Source organism: Chelonia mydas, chromosome 2 (assembly GCF_015237465.2).
Source record: "Chelonia mydas isolate rCheMyd1 chromosome 2, rCheMyd1.pri.v2, whole genome shotgun sequence".
Classification (NCBI taxonomy): Eukaryota; Metazoa; Chordata; order Testudines; family Cheloniidae; genus Chelonia; species Chelonia mydas.
In genome coordinates, this window is record NC_057850.1 from 164,421,198 (window position 1) to 164,444,302 (window position 23,105).

The 23,105-nt window shown below is 48.8% G+C and overlaps 1 protein-coding gene across 1 annotated transcript in view; it reads right to left on the reverse strand.

Annotated features, from left to right (window-relative positions):
* Nucleotides 1-22,555, reverse strand: part of ADCY1 (adenylate cyclase 1) — a 222,860-nt gene extending 200,305 nt beyond the window's left edge. Inside the window, exon 1 of the mRNA XM_037889968.2 lies at nt 21,843-22,555. Within this exon, the coding sequence (XP_037745896.1) occupies nt 21,843-22,499 (657 nt within the window). The 5' untranslated portion in view covers nt 22,500-22,555. The remainder of the gene's footprint in view (nt 1-21,842) is intronic.
* Nucleotides 22,556-23,105: the final 550 nt, after the last annotated feature.

Here is a 23,105-nt window from a genome sequence, read left to right on the forward strand (position 1 = left end):
GCATTCCAAACCCAGGCATTAGTAATGCAATGGAATTATTGCAAGATTAATATCAAAGGTGGAACTATTATGTATGTGGAATAAGAATGGCCATACTGGGTCAGACCAAAGGTCCATCTAGCCCAGTATCCTGTTTTCCGACAGTGGCCAATGCCAGGTGCCCCAGAGGGAATGAAGAGAACAGGTAATCATCAAGGGATCCATCCATGTAACCCATTCCCAGCTTCTGGGAAACGGAGGCTAGGGACACCATCCCAGTCCATCCTGGCTAATAGCCATTGATGGACCTATCCTCCGTGAACTTATCTAGTTCTTTTTTGAACCCTGTGATAGACTTGGCCTTCACAACCTCCTCTGGCAAGGAGTTCCACAGGTTGACTGTGCGTTGTGTGAAAAATACTTCCTTTTGTTTGTTTTAAACCTGCTGCCTATTAATGTCATTTGGTGACTCCTAGTTCTTGTGTTATGAGAAGGAGTAAATAACATTTCCTTATTTACTTTCTCCACACCAGTCATGGTTTTATAGCTAGTTTTATTTATTACAAGAAATAGCATGTAATGGAACTGTAATCTGGATAAAATGCGAAGTCCCATTTATTTTTCATCCCAAAGTACAGTGCCTAATATTTTTAGTACCCATTGACTCCATTCTCTCTACCTGCTCCAGAGCTAATGACTCCACATGATGAACTGATTTAATGCACTGTAGCTGACATCAATGCAATGGTACTTTAAGGGTGCTGGACCACTTTTTCAAAATTATTTAAGCGCCTATGTGACAGGTGTCGGTCGGTCCTCCGAGCCCCTAGGGGCGATGGAGAGCTATGGTCTCCGTGGCAGGCCTCAGCCACACCTTCCGGGCGTTGGGGAATTAGCGGGGAAGGTGTGCCGGCCAGAGTCAGTAGCGCGCCCCTCGGGCAGGGGAGCGCCGGCCGGAGTCAGTAGCGCGCCCCTCGGGCAGGGGAGCGCCGGGGTAGGGGAACGCAGGCCCACCCAACTCCACTGCGTTCCAGCCCAGGGCCCTGGCAGTGGCGGGAGGCGAAAGTCCCGCCGCTGGCTCAGCGGGGCCGTCCGCGCCCGCTGACCAAACACACCCACCCCACGGTGTAGTTCGGCCCCTGGGCTACTTCCTACCCGGTCTCTCAGGCGGGTCGCTCCGGTCCCTCCATCTCGTCCGGGTATTCCGCTGCGGGCCACTCCCGCTCCCCCTCGGTATCGGACTCACGCTGGCCCGGGCTGCCGTCAGGCCCCTCCAGGTCCTCTGGGTATTCAGCGGCTGGCAGCCCTGGTTGCCACAGGCCTTCCTCCCGGTCAGGCTCCTCCTTGCCCAGGGCTTCGCCTGGGTCAGCAGCAGGATCGCGAGGGAGCAGCCATCAGCCTGTGTCTGTCTCCCTCCCTGGTGCTCTCTTCACTGGGCAGAGGGCCCCGCCCTTTGTACTTCCTGTCCCACCCTTCCCCTTCCGGGGATTGGCGGAAGCTTGGCCTGGCCCCGCCCACTCAGGCTGAGAGGGTGGCTCTTTACCCTCTGGTTCGGAGGGGAGCCACCCTGGCTCCCTACATACCCCACCCCTCAAATCCAGCTCCCGATCTTCGGAGCTGGCGTTCTCACCTTCTCCGAGGCGGGATAGGAAATCCGCATTGGCGTTGTCTTGTCCCGCCCGACGGTGAATTGTGAAGGCATAGGGCTGCAGAGCGAGATACCATCGCATCAGCCTGGCATTATTGTCCTTCATCTTATTAAGCCACTTCACGGGTGCGTGCTCCGTAACCAGTGTAAAGGGGGCCCCAAGGAGGTAGTAGCGGAGAGCATCGACTGCCCACTTAACGGCTAGGGCCTCTTTCTCCAAGATGGAGTAGTTCCGTTCTCTGGGGAACAGCTTCCGACTGAGGTAAACAATCGGGTGTTCCTCCCCGTCCACCTCCTGCGAGAGGACCGCCCCAAGCCCAACGCCTGAGGCACCTGTCTGGACAATAAAGTCACGATGAAAGTCGGGGCTGAAGAGTATTGGATCGCTACACAGCCGTTCTTTGATAGTTCGAAAGGCCGTCTCGCACTCATTGGACCAATGCACCCGGCGGGGACTGTCCTTGGTCAAGAGCTCCGTTAGCGGGGCCGTAATGCTTGCGAAGTGGGATACAAACCGCCGGTAATAACCAGCTAAGCCCAAAAATTGACTACTTGCCTCTTCGTGGTCGGCACCGGACATTCCTGGAGCGCTTGGACCTTTCCGATGAGGGGGCGGACCTGTCCCCGGCCCAAGGTGTACCCCAGGTAAGTGGTTTCCTCCCACCCGATTCGGCATTTTTTCGGGTTGGCCGTCAGCCCGGCTGCGCGGACGTCCTGGAGGACTGCCGCTACTTGGTTAAGATGTTCCTCCCAGTTATTGCCATAGATGACCACATCGTCCAGGTAGGCCGCCGCATATTTCGTGTGTGGTTGCAACACCCAGTCCATCAAACGCTGGAAGGTTGCCGGGGCCCCATGTAGGCCAAAAGGCATCCGGGTGAAATGGTATAACCCTGAAGGGGTGGCAAACGCGGTCTTCTTCTTGGACCTGGGATCCAAGGGGATCTGCCAGTACCCTTTGGTGAGGTCTAACGTGGTGATGTAACAGGCCTCCCCGAGCCGGTCGAGGAGCTCATCGACGCGGGGCATCGGATAGGCGTCAAATTTTGAGATGGCGTTGACCCTCCGGAAGTCAATGCAAAACCGCCGGCTCCCATCGGGCTTTGGTACGAGGACGACGGGGCTCCGCCACTCGTTCTGGGAGCGCTCAATAACACCCAGCTCCAACATCGCCTGGACTTCCTCCTCTACGGCCTCCCGCATTCACCTAGGCAATGGCCGGGTTGTCTCTCGGACCACCACCCCGGGTTCCGTCTGGATCACATGGAAGGTGAGCGTAGTCCGCCCGGGTTTCGTGGTGAACGTCTTGGGGAATGCTCTCACTAAGCAGAGTGCTTGTTCTCGCTGCTCAACGGTGAGTGTCTCTGCTAGCTGGGGTTCACCATTATCCGACTCCTCGGGTGGTTGGGGCCCCAGTTCCGGTTCGGGGGGATATGGGGCCACTAGGAGCCCTTCCCGGTCCTGCCAAGGTTTTAAGAGGTTTACCTGATAAATCTGCTTTTCCTTACAGCGACCAGGTTGCCGAATCTCATAAGTTACCGGCCCCACCTGGTGGAGGACCTCATACGGACCCTGCCAGCGGGCAAAAAGCTTTGATTCCTCCGAGGGGAGCAGGAGGAGTACTCGGTCCCCTGGCCCAAATGATCGAGCCTGGGCGCCCCGATTGTAGTGTTGCTCCTGGGCTCTTTGGGAGGTGTTTAAGTTCTCCCTCGCGAGCTCGCCCGCCCGCGCCAGCCGCCCCTGCAGTTGTAAGACATATTGCAAGAGACCCTGTGTTGCGGACGGGTTGTGCTCCCAAGTCTCCCTCAAGAGGTCCAACACCCCGCGGGGTCGCCGCCCATAGGGAGCTCGAACGGGGAGAACTTCGTGGACGCCTGTGGGATTTCTCGAATCGCCAGTAGTAAAGGAGGGAGCAGCTGGTCCCACTGGTGGAGGTCCTGGGTGGGGAAACGCCGCAACATCCCCTTCAGCGTCTGGTTGAACCGCTCGACCAATTCGTCAGTCTGGGGATGGTAGCCCGAGGTCTGCAATTTCTTAATCCCCAATAGGGCACATACCTGGCAGAACAGCTTAGACGTGAAGTTGGTCCCTTGATCAGTGAGTATCTCCCGTGGGAGGCCCACCCTTGCGAAGATCTTCACGAGCTCCGCAGCGATAGTGCGGGCGGTGATACTTCTTAAGGGGATGGCCTCCGGGAAGCAGGTGGCATAGTCCATCAGGACGAGGATGTATTGATGGCCCGCCTTGCTTTTTGGGAACGGCCCGACCAGGTCCATTGCTACCAGCTCAAATGGCACACCTACGACTGGTAACGGGACCAGGAGGGCCTTCCGTACCCCGGCCGGGGCTGCATGTTGGCAGTCCGGGCACGACACAGAATACTCCTTCACCTCACAGAGGACGCCGGGCCGGAAGAACCTGGCCAGGACCCTGGCCACAGTTTTTTCCTGCCCTAAATGGCCGGCAGCCGGGATGTCATGTGCAAGCTTCGGGACAGCCCGACGATGGATGCGGGGGACCAGGAGTTGGGTCCGGACCTCTTGGGTCTGGGGGTCTCGGTCAAGGCGGTAGAGCCGCTCGTGGTTGAGTTCAAACCGGGGCCACTGGGTGGTGCGCTGCGCCTCCACGACCTCACCATCCACCCGGGCCAGCTGCTCATAGGCAAACCGGAGCGTAGGATCCTCCCTTTGATCTCGGCTAAAGTCCACCAGGTCAGGAGGGGGAACCGCCATTTCCCGGCCATCCTGCCCGGGGGTGGGGCCTGGTTCAGCTCCAGGGTCGGCGCTTGAGTCAGGTCCTGTCTTCTTCTCAGGCGAGGCTCCCTCGAACACCTCTTTGGTGGGTAGGGATTGGAGCACCTCGACGAAGTCTGGCCAGTCACGGCCCAGGATCACTGGATAGGCAAGGGATGACGCCACCGCCACATTCATCAACTGAGTTACGCCCTGCACCGTAATGGGAACCCGCACCGTGGGGTACGATTTTACATCTCCATGGATGCACTGAATCCGTACTTCCCCGACGGTCCGCTTGGTGTCCGAGAAGAGCGCCTGGCGGACAAGGGTCTGCCCACAGCCCGAATCGACTAGGCCCACCACGGGGACCCCGGCGACTTCCATGGGAACTGTCAGTTTGGCCACGGAGGGCAGACGGGCCCGTCGCTCCCCGGCGCACACCAGGCCAAAGTTGCAGTCCATTGCAGGACAGCCCCGTTGCAGATGCCCGTACTCGGCACATCGGAAACAAGGTCCTACCTCTGGGCGCGCCGGCCGCATGGGGGCACCAGTGGGGCCGCAGAGTGGGCCGGGGCCTGGTGGCCGGGTTAAGCGTCCAGGGCCGGAGAGTGGTGTTGACTCGGGCCGTCGGGAAAACTTGGTCCTGCTGCCTTCTGGTCGTCGGGTACGGTGGGGTGCGTTGGTTTGGGAGGTGGGCCCCCTTCGTTCAAGTTTCTGTGCACTGGGTCCAGAGTTTGGGGGGCGGGCAGCCGGTCCTATCGGGACCTCAGCCTCGAGAAAGTCCTCCATAAGCGCGACGGCCGAGCTCAGACTTTGTGGCCGGTGCCGTAACACCCAAGCCCTCCCCTGGGGTGGGAGGATATGCACGAATTGTTCGAGGATGACCTGTTCCGTCACCTCAGCTGCGGTTCGATGCTCGGGTTGGAGCCATCGGGTCCCCGCGTCCTTCAGTTCCTGGGCCACCGCCCAGGGTCTGGCGCCCGGTGGGTAGACCTTTTCCCGAAACCATCGCCGAAAGGTTTCCGGGGTAATGTTGAAGGCATCCAAGATAGCCGCTTTCACTCAAGCATAAATGCGGGCCTCATCATCTGGGAGCCCACGGTAAGCCTTCTGGGCTAGCCCCGTCAGATATGGGGCGAGGAGTGTCGCCCATTGGTCAGGCGCCCAACCAGCCACTGAGGCAACCCGCTCGAAGGTCACTAGGTAGGCTTCCGGGTCATCCTCCGGCCCCATCTTGGCCAGACGGATCGGTGGGGCGGGAGGGGCAGGGGCGGCTGCCCGCTCCGGTTGAGCACCACCATGGCCCGGCCACAGGGTTGCAAGCTGCTGGAAGCACTGGGTTTGTTGTTCCTGGTGCTGGGCCCCCAGGGTTTGAAGCAACTGCTGCTGGTGGGCGCCCAGCTGCTGCAAGAGTTGGTGCTGCTGCTGTTGCTGGCTCTCAGCCAGGAACTTGATAAGCCTTTCTATCTCCATCTTTCCAGTAGGGGAGCTTCAGAGGCGCCCTCGCACTAAAGCCTTTCGGCAGGGGTTGGGATCGCCTGCCCGCATTCTCCACCACTTGTGACAGGTGTCGGTCGGTCCTCCGAGCCCCTAGGGGCGATGGAGAGCTATGGTCTCCGTGGCAGGCCTCAGCCACACCTTCCAGGCGTTGGGGAATTAGCGGGACAGGTGTGCCGCCAAGAGTCAGCAGCGCGCCCCTCGGGCAGGGGAGCGCCGCCAAGAGTCAGCAGCGCGCCCCTCGGGCAGGGGAGCGCCGCCAAGAGTCAGCAGCGCGCCCCTCGGGCAGGGGAGCGCCGGGGTAGGGGAACGCAGGCCCACCCAACTCCACTGCGTTCCAGCCCAGGGCCCTGACAGTGGCGGGAGGCGAAAGTCCCGCCGCTGGCTCAGCGGGGCCGTCCGCGCCCGCTGACCAAACACACCCACCCCACGGTGTAGTTCGGCCCCTGGGCTACTTCCTACCCGGTCTCTCAGGCGGGTTGCTCCGGTCCCTCCATCTCCTCCGGGTATTCCGCTGCGGGCCACTCCCGCTCCCCCTCGGTATCGGACTCACGCTGGCCCGGGCTGCCGTCAGGCCCCTCCAGGTCCTCTGGGTATTCAGCGGCTGGCAGCCCTGGTTGCCACAGGCCTTCCTCCCGGTCAGGCTCCTCCTTGCCCAGGGCTTCGCCTGGGTCAGCAGCAGGATCGCGAGGGAGCAGCCATCAGCCTGTGTCTGTCTCCCTCCCTGGTGCTCTCTTCACTGGGCAGAGGGCCCCGCCCTTTGTACTTCCTGTCCCACCCTTCCCCTTCCGGGGATTGGCGGAAGCTTGGCCTGGCCCCGCCCACTCAGGCTGAAAGGGTGGCTCTTTACCCTCTGGTTCGGAGGGGAGCCACCCTGGCTCCCTACAGCCTAAAAATGCAGATAGACATCTTGTGAGATTTTCAAAAGCACCTAAGCAGGTTAAGTGAAAATCAATGGGACTGAGGCACCTATGCTTCTAAAAATCCCACTAGGCACCTCTCTGCATCTTTAGGCACCTACATACCTTTAAAGATCTGGCCCACTGTGTATAAATGGCTAGCGGATGCAGTGAAGAGGAATTGCAATTTGCTTAGCCTTTACATGTATCTTCTGAGATTTACTTCTTGCCAAAGCATCTGGATATGGATTAAAAATACATGTGCTTGGATACGAAATGAAGAGTAAGATGATGAGAGGTTGCATTTTCAAAAGCACTCAGCATTGGCTTAACTCTGCACCCATCGAAGGTCAATCAGAGCTTTACCACTGACTTCAGTGGGAATAAAGTTAGGCAGATACTGAGCACTTTTGAATGTCCCACTAGCAGTTTGATCTCTTTTATCCAATATGTCAATGTATTGCAGTGGTCTTGGAACAGTTTGCAGTTTCATGAGAGCACAGGCAAAATTAAGCTAAAATGAAAGCTGGAGGGAGGGACTTTATGGTACAGTTCGTCAATGTGCCAGAATTCTATCAGCAAGTTAGTTTACTAATGCATTAGCCTTCCACCCCCCAAGTCTCAGGTTCCAATCCCGTAGGGCCAGAAATGAAAATCCAGTAGATTGAGTTGGCATCAAATTTACTGGGCATTTATACACATTACAAAAAACAGCACAGCCTTTGTACACAAGGCCAAGAACTGGAACAGCATTTGTTTTGCTGATCAGGACTGAAGTGCATTAGCAGACATGTGCAAGCAGAAGTTTACTTAGTGCCTCTCAGCTCTATGTCTGGCACTGTCAGTGCTATTTGTCCATCAGTTTAATAAGCCCTACGTTAATCCATAAATCTGAAGGCAGGATCAAGCGGTTAGCATTTACTAATTGCAATCAGATGATAGTCTTACTTTTATTTATGTGTAATACCCCGCTGGGGATTTAGTTTAAAACAACTTCCAATGATATTTCCCTTTTAGGAGGGTATGTATTAGAAGAATTACTGTATTCAATTTATGTAATACCAAAATAATCCTGTTAGATTGTGGACTAACTAAATAGGTTAGGCTTCAATTAAGTTACAGCAGTAGAAGACCCTTCAGGGGTAATGTCTGTCTGTTGCACAAACAACATATGTTTCAAGATCATTACTGTTAAAAATGTTAACCAACAAAAGACCAAATTAATTTTGCCCATAAATATTTCTCTCTCTCACTCTCTCTCTCTCTCACACACACACACTTGATGCGCAGGTGCACACAGCTGCACTCCTAATATGAACTGGGATTTGCAGCTCTGTCTTTGAGAGACTTTAGAGAGCTAGTTATTTTAACAACTGCTTCATGAAGCTTTTCCATAAAATTCTTTACAGAATTAACATTTTTTTTTATATAGACACAAATTACTATTCATATTTGAGACCTCAGTCTTTTATTTCTAGGTGCCTTATATTTGGGGCTTCTGATTTGAGGTTTTAACCAATAAAATACCAATAAACCACTCAATAAAAAAAGGGGAAAAAACCTGTTTATCCAATGAACACCAGAAACAGTTAGTTGTATCTATGGACTTGTCTACAGAGAGCAGTAACACAGACTACAGGGGTGTGATTTCTAAAGCACACAGTCATGTTGCACATAATGGGTCCATGCAGACCCAGCAGGTGTGCACTAAAGTTTCCGTCGTGCACTTTAAACACTACTACATTAAAGTCCACTAGAGAACATTACAAGGAGATAACTTATTACAGCAGGACATTCTGCAATGAGTAATGTAAATAATATTCATTACGCATTACAGTGTATACAAAGAGAAAGCGCCAACAAAATCAACTTTATGGGCATCTACCTAAAACTCAAACCCAACCCCCTAAAAATAAAATTAATGAACCCTCTAAAAAGAGAAACCCTACTTATATTCTATACCTAACCTGAATAACGAATTATATAAAAACACAAGTTGGCCAAATCCTGAGGTCTGCTCAGAGACAGATCTTGTCCTCTGGCTCTGCATGAAGAGGGGACCCTACACATGCAGATATCCCATCCCCCAGATAGAAAAGGGGGCATTCAATTGCCTCCACAGAAGCATCCCCCTCTCCTCTGTAACTCACAGAGAATTCTATGTGAGGAGGGATCAGGAGATAAGTGGACCAAGGATGAGAGAGATCCTCCACTGGACCCAGTGAGCAAACATGGTGAAAGCTAAGATGGCTAGAGGCTGACTTGTCTTTTTTGTGGAGCTTCCTCCATGGGAGAGAACCTCCATAAAATGTGGTACCCAGGTGCTGCAGAGAGTCCAAAGGCACAACAAAGAAGACACTAATGTCTGAGTGGATGGGGCCATGCCAGCAGCAGATCTCTGAGATCCATGTTGATCCCAAGGGGCTTCCTCAACAGAAGACTGCACAAGAAACTTTCTGAGGGGAATTTCACTGAGTTTTTTAGCCCCTATGTAGGTATTTCTGCAGCGACAAATGATCTGGACCTGAGTTTTCACTTGATCTTGACTTAGAGTCTATGTGAATTTTGCCTGAATAAGGATCTCAATATTTGGCTCAACATGTTAAAAAACAAACACACAAATCCCAACAGCAGCCTATATGTTTTGTTCCTTCCACTTTGATTTATTAAATAAGTTAATACTAGCAATGGACAGTAGTTTGGAAGGTCTGGAGTAGTTACATTTTCTGCAAACTAAACCTTAATAATCTAAGATGTGCATGTTAACTCAGAGCAATTTTTGATACTTCAGAAAAATGGCTCTCTTCTGATCAATAAACCAAGTAAACGAGAAAAATGGAGCAATTCTGGTTTAAAAACTCCAACCACCTAGTAACTATCCTATATGCAAGTAGCTACTATGTCATGGAAAAAGTAGCGTGTAAATCAGAGGTGGGCAAACTACAGCCTGTGGGCCACATCCGGCCCACGGGACCATCCTACCTGGCCCTTGAACTCCCGGCCGGGGAGGCTAGTCCCTGGCCCCTCCCTCGCTGTCCCCCCTCCCCTGCAGCCGCGCCGCCAGTGCGGGAGGGGGCTGCACTGCGGGGGCAGGGGAGAGCAGGGAGGGAGGCTCATTTGCAGCCTCAGGGGAGCAGGCGGGCAGTGCGGGAGGGCAGCAAGCGTGGGCGGAGGACTCAGGAGGAGCACCGGGCGGCCGCACAGCCAGCCGGAGAGAAGCGGCACTTTGAAGGGGAAACCGCCGCTTCTCTCCGGCCGCACGGCTGCCCCTGTTCCTCCTGAGTCCTCCACTCATGTTCGCAGGGCTGCATCCTGAAAGGGGCGTTAGAGGGGGGGTTGAATAGGGGGTGGGGTCCCGGGGGGCCTGTCAGGGGGTGGGGGTGTGGATAGCGGTTGGGGCAGTCAGGGAGTGGGGGGGGTTGGATGGGGGTGTGGTCCCGGGGGGGCGGTTAGGGGCAGGGGGTCCCAGGAGGGGGCGTCAGGGGACAAGGAGTGGGGGGGGTTGGATGGGTCAGGGGTTCTGAGGGGGGCAGTCAGGGGGCAGGAAGTGGGTGGGGGAGGATAGGGTTAGGGTTTTGGGAGGGGCTGCGCCTCCCCTACCCAGCCCTCCATACAGTTTTAGAACCCCGATGTGGCCCTCAGGCCAAAATGTTTCCCCACCCCTGGTGTAAATCATAACTTGTGAATTGTTGTCCTCTGGTGCACTCTTCATATTGAATCATGTCTGCAGGCCCTCCCTATGATCTGCACAGGATGACTTGCATGACCAAGGGTTTATCGTAATTTTTTAGTTTCTGATTAAATGTGGCAGATCAACAGGCCTAATCTGCGGTCCACACAATAGCCATGGTACAAGTGGCCATGGATGCTTCCGCCACAATATTCATTAACTCTGACCTGGAGGGGCCATCTCTAAGTCTGCATAGGCATGGGGAATTAAATCTTTGGCCACTCTTTGCTGAAACTGCAAAGGGTGCCGGTTAGTGCTGGTGGATTTTTGTGTCAATTGTAATGATTATTTGTACATGTGCCCAGCACGGAACTGGACTAACACTATCAATCCACTTTACACGCCGTAGGGCATCACAAAAGATATTAAATGGTAATGGCATTCAGGCATTGTCAACCTAAATTAACTGGAGCTGCTGACCTAGGAGAGGAAAAGCTCTTTGTCGCACTATTCCTCTCATGAGCTATGTAATTTAAAAAAAAAAAACAAAAAAAACCCCAACCCTTTCCAGGACTCTGATGGTGGAATAGAACAGTCTCTTTTAAAGTTTGTGCTTAGAAGATCTATAGTAATTTAATGTAGCAGCATACTATAAATCAGCTTTAGAGTTCTTTGTTTTATTGCCAAAGGACAGTCTCAGAAACAAGAGCCTTCAGTTGCAATGTCTTGTACAAAGTAGTTCTAGCCTTGGAAGTAGAATTCCCTTATCTCATCTCTTTCTTCTGAGCGACAGACCTATTACTTGTGATCATTCTGGATAAAGATGAGTTTTGATTTCTTTTGGTTGGATTAGTCATTGCCGAGATCCATCTCCTTCCCAAATCAACTGCTGCTTTTCCTTCAACTGAATGGCCCTGTACCTCCCCCAGTTAGCACATCATTTTTTCTATGCAGTTGCAGCAAATGTCAGAAACCATGCAAAGCAAGTCTGCATACTATTTGACTCCTCTTTTTCACTACACAAAGGACCTATTAAGGTGGGGTTGGTGATGGGTTTTGTGTATGAGTGAAAGTCATCCCTGTGCATTGATCCAGGCCTATTCACATCAAGTCGCAGCTAATCGCCTCATAATAGATCTATAAGTGGGATTTTAGGGGTGTGTAGGCCTCATGCAGACAGTATGCACAGGGGCTGATTTTCAGTCACTTTAAATATTGTTCATTTCATTCAGTAAAGGGTAAATTCCCTGAACTTATGCTCTGCAACTGAACCTGACTCATCATCATATGAGTGCACTGGGAGATGGGGGAGGCTGGCTCAGAGATCATGCTGCTATCTCACTAGGCTTTGTGGAATTAAATCAGAGTCTTTTGACAACAAGGTCCAAACACCTCTGAACTGGAGCTTCCAGCCACAGTGGATGAGCCAGAAGGTCTCCTATTCCTGGATAGCAAGGGACATCTCAGCTCTTGCCCCAATCGCTTCCAAGGCTTCCTCATCCACATGGGAATACTCTGTCTTCCCCTCCCTGGTCCATTCTCTCACTTGGAGCAGATCTGGTAGGAAAACTGTTATAACTACCAGGGAACCCCCAATTTTCTTATGGGGGTATTCCAGCTCCACTGAAGTCTTTGTGTTAATATACCTTGCACTTCACTGTGTGCATTAATGACAGAAATACCATCAGAGTGGGCTCTGTGACAGATATTGCAACCACATGCAATATCTTTGGAGGACCATATTGTAGTAAGCAGTGGTGAAGTGCATAGGGGGACAGAAGTGGCACCTGCCCCCCCAGCAGTTGTTAGGTGTACGTGTGGCTTTTCAAGCCAAGAGGTGGCTTGAACTGAAGGTGGCTCCACCACTGCTCAAAACCCAGCTCTACTACTGGCATTAAATTTATTAACAGTTTATGTATCACACTGAACCAGGGATTATATGCAATTCCAGTGGGAAGAAGGGTTGCCACAGCTCCACCAGAAACTAAAAAAAAAACAGGTGATTAAGGTAAATCACTCAGGCTGTAGGCACCCCCAGACAGGTACCACCCGCTGGGAAGGTTTGCATATGCTGGTTCAAGCTGGGTTTTCCAGAGATCAACAGACAACAATAGGGCATTTGGAATTTAAAAAAAAAAAGGCTGCATTTAAGAGGATCCAGCCTTCCGTCCAAGAGGGCTCCCAATCCTTGTGGAAGGGTTGGAAAATTGTTGGCTCCATAAGATGATGAAACCGCTAGTGAATTTTTCGCATGTGCAGCAATGAAGATCAAAAAATCAAAAAGAAACTTCCAAAGTGGTAGAATAGTGACAGCTGCTACAGTCAGTTCATCTCCTCCCTTACTCCACTGGGGGGGGAGGGGGGCTCCATTCACTCTTTCAACACGAAGATGACATTGATTTCAAAACAACCAGAAACTACATTACAAAGCTTAGTTGAATGCAAGTAGGGCAGACTTATCGCTCCTAATGCAGACATAGGGAACTAGGTTTCTTCTGACGTCCGTGTCTACCCTGCTACAATCCTATGTACAGAAAAAAGACAAGGATCAAGATGTAAAGATAGGCAAATACTATGTTGAAATACAGTGGAACCCTGGCTGAGTGGTGCTGATGTCATTTTTTGTTTTACAGATGAGTTTCTCTACAAGCAGAAACAACAAGGAGTCCAGTGGCACCTTAGATTTATTTGGGCATAAACTTTCATGGGTAAAAAACCACTTCTTCAGATGCACGTAAACACACTCTGACCTCCTTAGCAAGTCCCATTAAATGGAATTCCACTTTATTTGGGCACTGTGAGTGGAATTCACCCCAGTGCAGAAGACCTATGCAGGGCCCACACACCCCATAAGTCTCCACAAAGCCCTGTAATAAGGGCTTAAGTGGACCATAAGTGGGATGACGGCCTCGCCTGGTCCCTCTGGATTGAGACAAATGCTGCTGTATGAAGGGGTGCATTTCATGGTATCAACAAAACCAAACAGCATGGCAAAACACAGCATTACTCATTTTAAAGTCGTTTTTATGAAAATGTGACCTGAATTTATTAATTGTCTCTTTTAGCTTGTTTTCCTCCCAAACCTCAAACATGAGACTATCCAACATTGTGTTCAACCCCAGTAACAGGCATCGCGGTACAGGAAGAGGGAATTCTTCGCTCTGAACTAGAGGATCTAGTTGGCAGTTAATGCCATAGCAAACATTAGAAGTACTGGCCCATTCTCAGCTTTTAAGTAGGAAATTACATAAGTACTACTCAAACACAGTATTTTTTTCTGGCTTGTCAATACTTCATTCTATGAGTATATTTTAAGCAAGGCTCCATTCTAAATGTGTTTATTAATGTTGCTTTATTTCCTAATTGTGTGTGGGTGGATAATTACTTATAGTCCTCAGAGCTTCATAAGTGAATTATAGAAGTCTAAAAAATGTCTCTGCTATTATAGTATATGAATGAACAACTAAAGTACTCTGTGAAAGAAAGGCAGACTAGTAGATCTGCTATAATTAGAGACATTTTTCTTGTGGCAACAGTTGGAAAGGACAATTAATTGTAAGCCTTATGTTTATCTCAGAAGCTGCATAACCATTGTTAGCAAATTCAATAATGCACTCCTGTGTGCAAAAAGGCAACTTCTGGATTGTGTCAATAGTACTTTCTACCATAGCTATATTTTAATGCATCCAGGTAGTGTGCATTTCTTCTTTCCTATGGAACATTTTACAGCCCTGCAATTTCTGAAACGCGCAAGAAAATAGTGTCTTGGGCAACACTGGATCTGTATTTCTGTTGTAATCTACCTGGCCTGGCCTAAATAAATTTTCTCCTTACATCACAATTTACTATTTCACTCTGTACAAGAATTTTTGGGAGACTCTTTGTATGAAAATGCTACTCAGAATAAATTTGCATTGTATTACATTTGCATTGTATTGTTACATTTATCCACACTGAGATGAGAATTTGGCCCAGTAACACTAGTGTAAATCCAGAGTAACTCTACTGAAGTCAATATTTCCCTCAGATTAGTACAGATTGATAGACAATGTAGTGAAAATGCTGTTTCCTCAAAACTCCTGAACTATGTACTTCAGATTGTAAAAGATTTTGAGCTATACCATCTTCTCTGGAGCAAAAGTGGTCCTGTGGTTGGGGGTGGAGGGCGAGGAAGCGGGGGGGGGGGGGTATCACATATTTCTGCAGCTTAGAAGTAACAGAAAACAGGAGCTACCTTCCCTTCTTTGGGGACAAGGGGTTCATAAGCCCCTCCAAGCATGCTAATCCAAGGATCTAGTCCCCAACCCTAGAGACCTTGGAGTATCTGCAAAGAGGACCTGACCCCTGTATTGCTCCCCAGTCTCCTACAGTTCCCAGCAGCAGTGCTCCTTCAGGAGTTGTACGCCCACTGGCTTCCTCCCTGACAGCAACATTCCAAGGGGAGTAGAATACAGCAGCATTAAGTCCTGCTGGAATTTCCTTATGAAATTTCATTAATTTGCCAGGGAATAAAGCTGCATAGAATGGCATCACCCTGTCCCCCTTCTATACCCCCCCCCCAAAACCTAGAGATCCCATGGGACAACTTAGTGTTCATGCAGAAAAGCAAACATGAGCTTAGGAACAGTGAAAGATGATGCTATTAGGCTCTTCTCCTGCCTTCCAAATGTGCCATCTGCATTTGGCTTTGATTCGTGCTACTCCCATTATCACTACATCTAAAGTAAAAGTGAGGATCTGGCCCTCTGAATTTAAAAATCATAAGACAGCCAAAAGCTGTTGTTTTATGTTTGCCCGCTGTTTATGGAAATGAAAGCAGCAAAGACCACTATATGAGAGAGAGAGAGAGAGAGAGAGAGAATAAATTTACTTACATTGACAAGCAACAAAACTTAAAAAGGTTATAAATGAAACTTTTCACCACAGCCACCCTAGTTAGAAAGGATCATATCACACAATGCAAAGACACACTGAAACATGTAGAGATTAATGATTGTAGTTAAATCTGATCAAACCAATCTGAAACCCTCAATATCTAGATATTGCGCTATACCAGATATATACAGTAGTGTACTGTATTACAGCTGTAACTGGGAAATTCATACAGAAAAAATAAAATAAATAGTTGGAGCCAAATTTTGCACTTACACTGGGGGGGGGGGGGCAGGAATATCTGCCCCAACCTAACCTATGCTGCTGTGACCAGCTCAAGCCTAAATTATAAAAATATAATTACACATACACTCCATGTGATGCTCCTACCCAAATGATGACCACCTTCTCTGTCTGCATTCTGCCCATCCTCCTCCCTCCGCCATACCTGGGCTACTTCTATCATTCCAAGGCATCAGAGCTTGAGACAGCTATGTTATATTGTTAGAAAGCCAGAAGCTTTCATTCTAAGGGGACATTTGTTTCTAGTCCTGGTAGAGCTCAAGATATCCAACCTTTGAATGTATCATTATTGTGTGTTGGAACACTATTTTAGTTAACTCTGTAAGTTTCTAAACTATATTAGTATAACATTTCCGTTCTGCTTTGAGCAGAGCCTTGGACTAGATGACCTCTTGAGGTCCCTTCCAACCCAGATATTCTATGATTCTTTCCTCTGAGGTCTCTACAGTTGTACTCATGGTTCTAAATGAGTTTACTGTTCCTACAAATGGGATATGAAAACCAAAAACCCCAAAAGAAAATTTTTTCATTCTCATCCAATCAGCAGTCAAAACTGTAAGCTCTTTGGGGCAATGGCCATTTTTTAAAATACAGAACCTAGCAAAATGGGAGGTCTTGGTCTGTGACTGGGGCACCTAAGGACTGCAAAAATACAAATAAATAAACAAACAAATAAAAAATCTACGTTATTTCACCAATCACAACTATCCAGCATAGTTTAAATAATGAATATTTGTATAGAAATGTAAACAAACAACTCAGAGAATTTTTTAAAGTGCAAAAGAATTTGATAAATATATGTTTGAAGAAATGTGAGGGAAACACTGTCTGCTCACAGACATTCTGTAAGCAGAAAAAAAGTAGCTAAACTTACCTGACAAATTATTCATTGTTAATGATTTCCTCAGTTCTATGTGATTTTTGTCAGTTTCACTGATGCCCACTGGTTCTCAAACACAGCTGAGAAACTCACTAGTTTTGAAACTGCATTCTGTTTCTGCCTAGTCCCTAAGCAGCAACAGTGGTACAATACTAAATATACCTGTCTACAGACTTAGGAAGCCAAAGCTATTAGTTTATATTCAGTTCACATGGGCAAAATCATCTTCACAACTGTAGCCCTTCATGTGATTTTTTAAAATGCAACTCTACACTCTGCAGAAACAAATGGCACCCTGTCTCCAACTCACCAGAAACTTCCCTGTTCACCACTTTTCAAGATATGTTGTAACTGAAGACTAAAATTCTACTTTAACTACAAAGACATCAGTGTCCTTCACCCTTCCAAAAATAAGCTTCCTTCAAATACAGGATGAATTCAGCTAGAAGTTATGCATAGAGGTTGAATACAGTACCAATATTGGCCCCAATCCTACAAACACTTTGTAACTTTAGGCATGTGGAGAATCCCATGGATTTCAATGGGACTACTGATATGCAGAAGCATTTGCGAGACTAGGGACATACTTGGCACTTCTTGTACATAATGCTTTCCAGTATTAACTACTGCATAAATGTGGAAAATGAAGCAGAGGAAGTAAGCAACTAGTCCAATGCAACAAGACAAGACTGCATCAGATACTGGATTAAAATGTAGTAGCTCTTGACTGCCACTCCTTTTATTAGACCACTAAACCCCTGTTTTGCAAAGGGAACAGGGGGATCAACAGTCCTGTCAACAATGTGGTTAATTAACTGCCTTTTCCACACTAGCAAAAAAATACGAACCATATAAAACACAAAATGTGGACAACACTGTGTGATATTGTGGATTATTTTGCCAGTGGTCTGGGAAGTGCTACATTAACTTAATCAAATTGTAAATGTTAAAGGGCATAAAAATGTGTTATTTCAACACTGCTCTTTCCATAATTTACCAGTTCCCCTCTACTCATCCATTTTCCAAGCTGGCACTATTTCGTTACTGGCTTGACCCAATAAATTTTCAGCTTGAAATACATTTAAATATAAAATAGATTGAAGGGTATAGTATAAAAATATTGCTCTGTCCACAGTGTTAAAAACAAGATATATTTATGGTAATTTAAAATGGCACCCCTGTTTCTGCTTTGTTCTGTTAATTTGTGTTGCAATTCTTTGGTTTGCATACACACTTCTGTATCAGCAGGGTGCTACCGCATGCCTACTACTTTACAAGTACTCACCTACTGTACTTGCAGGTGTGTGTGTGTGTGTGTGTGTATATATATATATATATATAATAGGTATGATATACCTATAGGGGTTTTTTAATACTATATATATGCTTTTAATGACCAAGAGATCAAAATATTTAAAATGTTATACAAAATTAATTTGTTTAACAGCAACTTAAGACATGAAGATGAGCCCACACCACGGATAAATAATTACAGTAACGCTTGCTCACCCCATCTGCCTTTAGTGTCTATAATGCACTCACTGAATCTCAGCATAAATTAGACTAAGCTTTTGGGGCAGGGATTACATATTTTTAACTGTGCTGTTAAGCACCTAGCTCATGTTTGGGCACTTCATAAATAAATCAAACTAGTGCAAATGTCATTAAATCTTCCTTTGTAGGTTCTACCTTTTCCACATACTACTTTATGGTTTTGCTCACAAAAACACTGGAGGCGAGGGAGAAATAGTCAACATGCAATATTTTATTTCAAGACTCCCACTGCAGTCAATGAGAGTCATGTGGCTAAAATGCTATTGATTACATATACTATGTAGACCTTTATGTCTATGTCGTAGCTATATATATAAAAATAGGTGAAATCCTGCTCCCAATGAAGTCAGTAGGAGTTTTATTATTAACTTCAATGTCAGGATTTCACCCTAGGTATGTTATACATAAGTAACATTCAATTTTTATATTTTATTTTACTACAATTATTCAGTCAACAATGGGGATTGGGATCCCCCATTTAGTCACAAACAGGTACAGAACGGACAGCTACAGTGCAATTTTCTCCATCTTACCCTGTCAATGTGCTTTAACCCTGACTTGGAGGGAACACCTCAAGTGGTGTAGAAGGCTATGTGAAATAAGACAGGAAGTCACCATAACCAACTCCCTGAATTACTAACCACAATCACATTTGATCTAAATATTCCTGAAGTTCACTTAAGGCTGAACCTCATTAAAAGCTATTTTCACAACAAGCTAGTCTATTGGTTTTAATATGCTAAATTGTTCATACTTTTATATGAATGCAAATTTTATGCATACAGAAGAGCCCAATTAGGGACTGATCCTGCACCACTGAAGTCCATGGGAGTTTGGCACTTCAATGGGACCAGGATCAGGGCCTGATGGAGGACTTGGATATAAAGAAACTCTGTTTATAATGGAATGAAAACCTTACGGCCAAAAACTTTTCAAAAGTGGCCTCTGAATTTGGGTGCCTCTGTTTTGGCGAGTCCAGCTTCAGACACATTGGGCCTGATTTTGCTGAAAACTCACTTCAGTGGGAGTTATGGGCACTGAGCATTTCTGAAGATCAGAGCCAATGCATGTCTAGTTGGGCTCCCAAAAGCTGAGGCACCCGGGAGTCAGAGGCCATGTTTGAAAAAGCTGACCTCAGTTGTTCTATTGCTCTGCATGTCTGGTTGCAAAAAAATCTCAATTTACAGGGCCCATGCAAACCCTTTCATTCGGTTGCAGCTCTGCACAGCTCCACAAGACTGGACAACTGACTGTGTCTTGCATCCATACAGGCTGGCACAGAAGGGAGCACTGAGGGCAGGCTGAATTAAATCCTGTAACTAGAGCACATCCCTGGCATGAGATACAACTGCTATTGCAGCTCATGCATAGGAGCAGCTCCTGCAAAAGGGCTGTGCTGCCCCCAGGATGCCCACATAAGATGCAATTACTCTGGTATTATGCAGGCTTCAGAATTTCGACGGTTGTGAAAATATTGTGCGAAAAACCGACAACTTCATCATAAGAGAGCACAAAGTGTTCCTGTTCAAATCACAAGGCATTTTGCTTGCAAACAGGGGACAAATCAACACACATATCTGTTAAATTCACAGACCAAATAATCTGCTCGACTTCGAACAGGTTTCTGCCTAATATTCTCACCAACGCATAATGCCCATGGGACTTTGTATAAATGACAAATTACTTTGTAAGGGGGAAAATGTACAGTTCTATACCAGCCTCTAGCAGGATTTTTTAACATTGTCTGTTGATTAGCTGAGGAGAGATCAATAAGAGGACAAAAAGCTTATCAAAATGTTTATCGTCAAGCCCTGGGTAAGATAATATCATAAACAGACATGTGGTGCAAGTTAGATCCTTTGTGTAATTCTGGTGGAACAGCAGGTGTCACACGTAGCTGTAACCCAGTATCAAATGAATATCTGCCACCATGTCGTGGGAATTAGGATTGCCTGGGCTCCACTTGGGAGTAAAAGGTTCCCGACTTCTGGTACAAGAAGCAGTCTGTAACCCCATTCACAGCAGAGTATTTTAGTGTATTTCTTTTATCCTTTTGGATGTTTTCAATGAAGACCCCCTGAATTTCATCAGCAGTCCCTCTTTCTCATGGAAATTTTAAATCACGCACTTAAAAATAGACCCATCAGATTATCTGGGTAAATCAAAGCTCGGCTTATCTCTCTCTTCCCCTTCAAAACATACAATTTATTTTGTCCACCAGCATCAAGCCAAGAGTAATCCTGTAGTCCCAGCAACCTCACTTCCTTAGCTATCTATTATATCCATATATGTGTGTGTGAGATTCTAGGTGAAGGTGTATGCATGCATGCCTTGGTGCATGTGACTGTGTGTTTGTTACTGTGTCTGGGGGTGTATGGTCTAAGTGTCACAACACAGCCTGATATGACCAAGGAGAACAACATCAAAAATCAAAAGCAGTAAAGTAGCAAATAATCTAAACAAGGAATAAAGTATCATTAAATATTAATCTAAAACCCCTAAGATCCATTATTGCTCCTCTTAAGAGCAAACATAACTGACCCAGTTCTAGAGAGAATAAATCAGTCCTTCCCAGTAGTTCAGATACACAACATAATAGAACAATCTGACAATCCTGACTCCTAGCCCCACCGCTTCAAACATGCGCATGTCCCTACTCTCCTCCCCCATTCCCAGTACAGCCCATCAGGCCATGGGAGCTGGAGAAAGCCCTGCAGGGCTATAAATAGCCACTCCTGGGAGGGGGGCACAGAGGATGGAGGGGAGTGCAACAGCACATTCCCAAAAATGCTGCAGAGGGAGGCATCACCGGATTAATGCTTGTGGGGGGAAAGACTGCTAGGAAGTTCAATGACATCCTAACTAATCTGCAAGGGGAGGAGGAAGTGGCTGGAATTGGGAAACTAAGCTGGGAATGCCATGCATACTGGGAGAAGAAGGAAGTGGGACTTCCATGTCTGGCTTCCCACCCTCTTCCCAGGAGTTTCTCCAGCTCCCCTGAGCTCTGCTATTTGGGGTCGAGGAATGGGGAGGTTTGAGTTTGAGCCTGTGGAAAAAAATAAGAATGTCAGTTCATGGCGATCTCACCAAACAAGTCTAGCTACCTATTCCAAGTCTATCGTGAGTCAGATGGGATTTATTTATGTTCATTGACTGCATCTCCCGCATGAAGCGTCCCTGTCTTTTCCCCATTGACGAAGTGCTGCTCCTGCTTTTTATTATTACTATTAGACAAGGTCAAAAATCGTTTCCTTGCCTTTTCACCCGGCAGCCAAATATCCCTCCCTGAACTCTGACCCCACATCTGCCCTACATCCCCCCTCCAAACTTTGTGAGTTTGGGAAGCAGCAGGCAGACGGCGACACGTCCCAGCACGGATTATTCCGCATCTACCGCTTCCCCCTAGCCGCTACACATACCTGATACCCCGACAGACTGTGAACACGCCGGCCATAGGCACCCTCCGTGCGTCCAATACGCACCACACGGGCACCGTGCATCCAGCTTACACACTCACTTCCCCAGTACAGACACCTCCTCAATACAGCTACAGACAGATACACGGCAACACAAACACACACACGCACGCACACTCTCCCAATGCATAAACACGCAGCCCGCATGTCCCACCATGCACACACCGTCCCTGCAATTCTGTACACATCCCAGGTCCAATACACACAAACACACACAAACAAACTAAACTCCCCACGCTCTGGATCCTCTAACCCCCCCCCCCCCAGCTCACACAGCAGCTGCAGTGGGCCCCCCCCCCGGCTGCTCCCCTCCTTGCCCTGGGACTTACCGTCCTCCACAGCCGCTGCCTCTTGGCACTGACCGAGCTGGCGGTGACGATGAGGTGGGAGACGGCCACCACCAGCCCGAAGACGATGGCGAGCAGGGTCCGCACGGGCAGCAGCGAGTAGGAGACGAAGGTGACCAGCATGAGCTGCCACATGCCCTGCTCGGGGGCGCTGGGGGGCTCCAGGCCGTAGGCGCCCAGCGAGAAGGGGCAGCAGAGGAAGGAGAAGGTGAAGCTGAAGAGCAGGGTGAGCTTGACGATCTGCTGCAGCTGGGTGACCTGCAGGTACTTGACGTTGGTGACGATGAAGAGGGAGAGGAAGATGATGCAGTGCACCGGGTGCGAGCCCTTGGAGATGGTCAGGCTGGGGCCGGAGAGCAGCTCCACCAGGGCCAGGCTGGCGGTCAGCACGATGAGCACGGCCAGCGCCTTGAGGGTGGAGGTCTGCTCCAGCTTCAGGTTGTAGCTCTGGAAGAGGGACTCCAGCTCCTTGCAGTCGAACTCGTCCTCGCAGGCGACGGCATCCAGCAGCGGCGGCGGCGGAGGGGCTCCCCCCAGCCCGGCGCCCGCGGCCGGGGGGGAGCAGCAGCAGCGGCAGCACGTCTTCCTCTTGGTCTTGACTTTCTGAAACGGTATTTCCTCCATGTCAGTGCCATTCATAAACCCCGGGGAAGGAATGCTCCTCCTGGCGTCCCCTGCTGCTGCTGCTCCTCTGCCTCTCTGCTCATAGGGGGGGGGGGCGCGCTGCGAGCTGGAGCAGCAGCCGCCGCCAACTAGGAGCCGGCAACCCCCAGCTGCAAAGCCTCCTAGGAGCCGGCAACCAGAGCCAACCTACTAGCAACCAGAAGCAGCCCTAGGGAGGGATCCAGCCAGCCCCAGGTGCAACCTGGTATCCAGAGATCGCTGGGATGGCTGCCGGACAGAGTCAAAATCTCAGTTGTGTATTATTCCACTCTCCCCCCCCCCCGCCCCAGCCCCTCGCTGGAGCTCCAGGGATGATAATCTCCTAATGACACCAAAACACCATCCAAAGGTTTGAAATCAAGCAAGGGGAGGGGGAGAGTAATCAACAGGCAGAAGTGGCTTCAGATAGCCTGGGTAGAGGAGTGGGAGCTGGGGGGATACTGTTTCCTAGGGAGTAGGCGACGTTAAAGACAACAAGGGGGCCTGGGCTAGGCAGAGGAACAGAGAGACGTGGGGGGAGGAGAGAGAGAGGGAAGGAAACACAGACAGGGAAAGAGGGTGATCCCCTTCCTACGTCCAAGA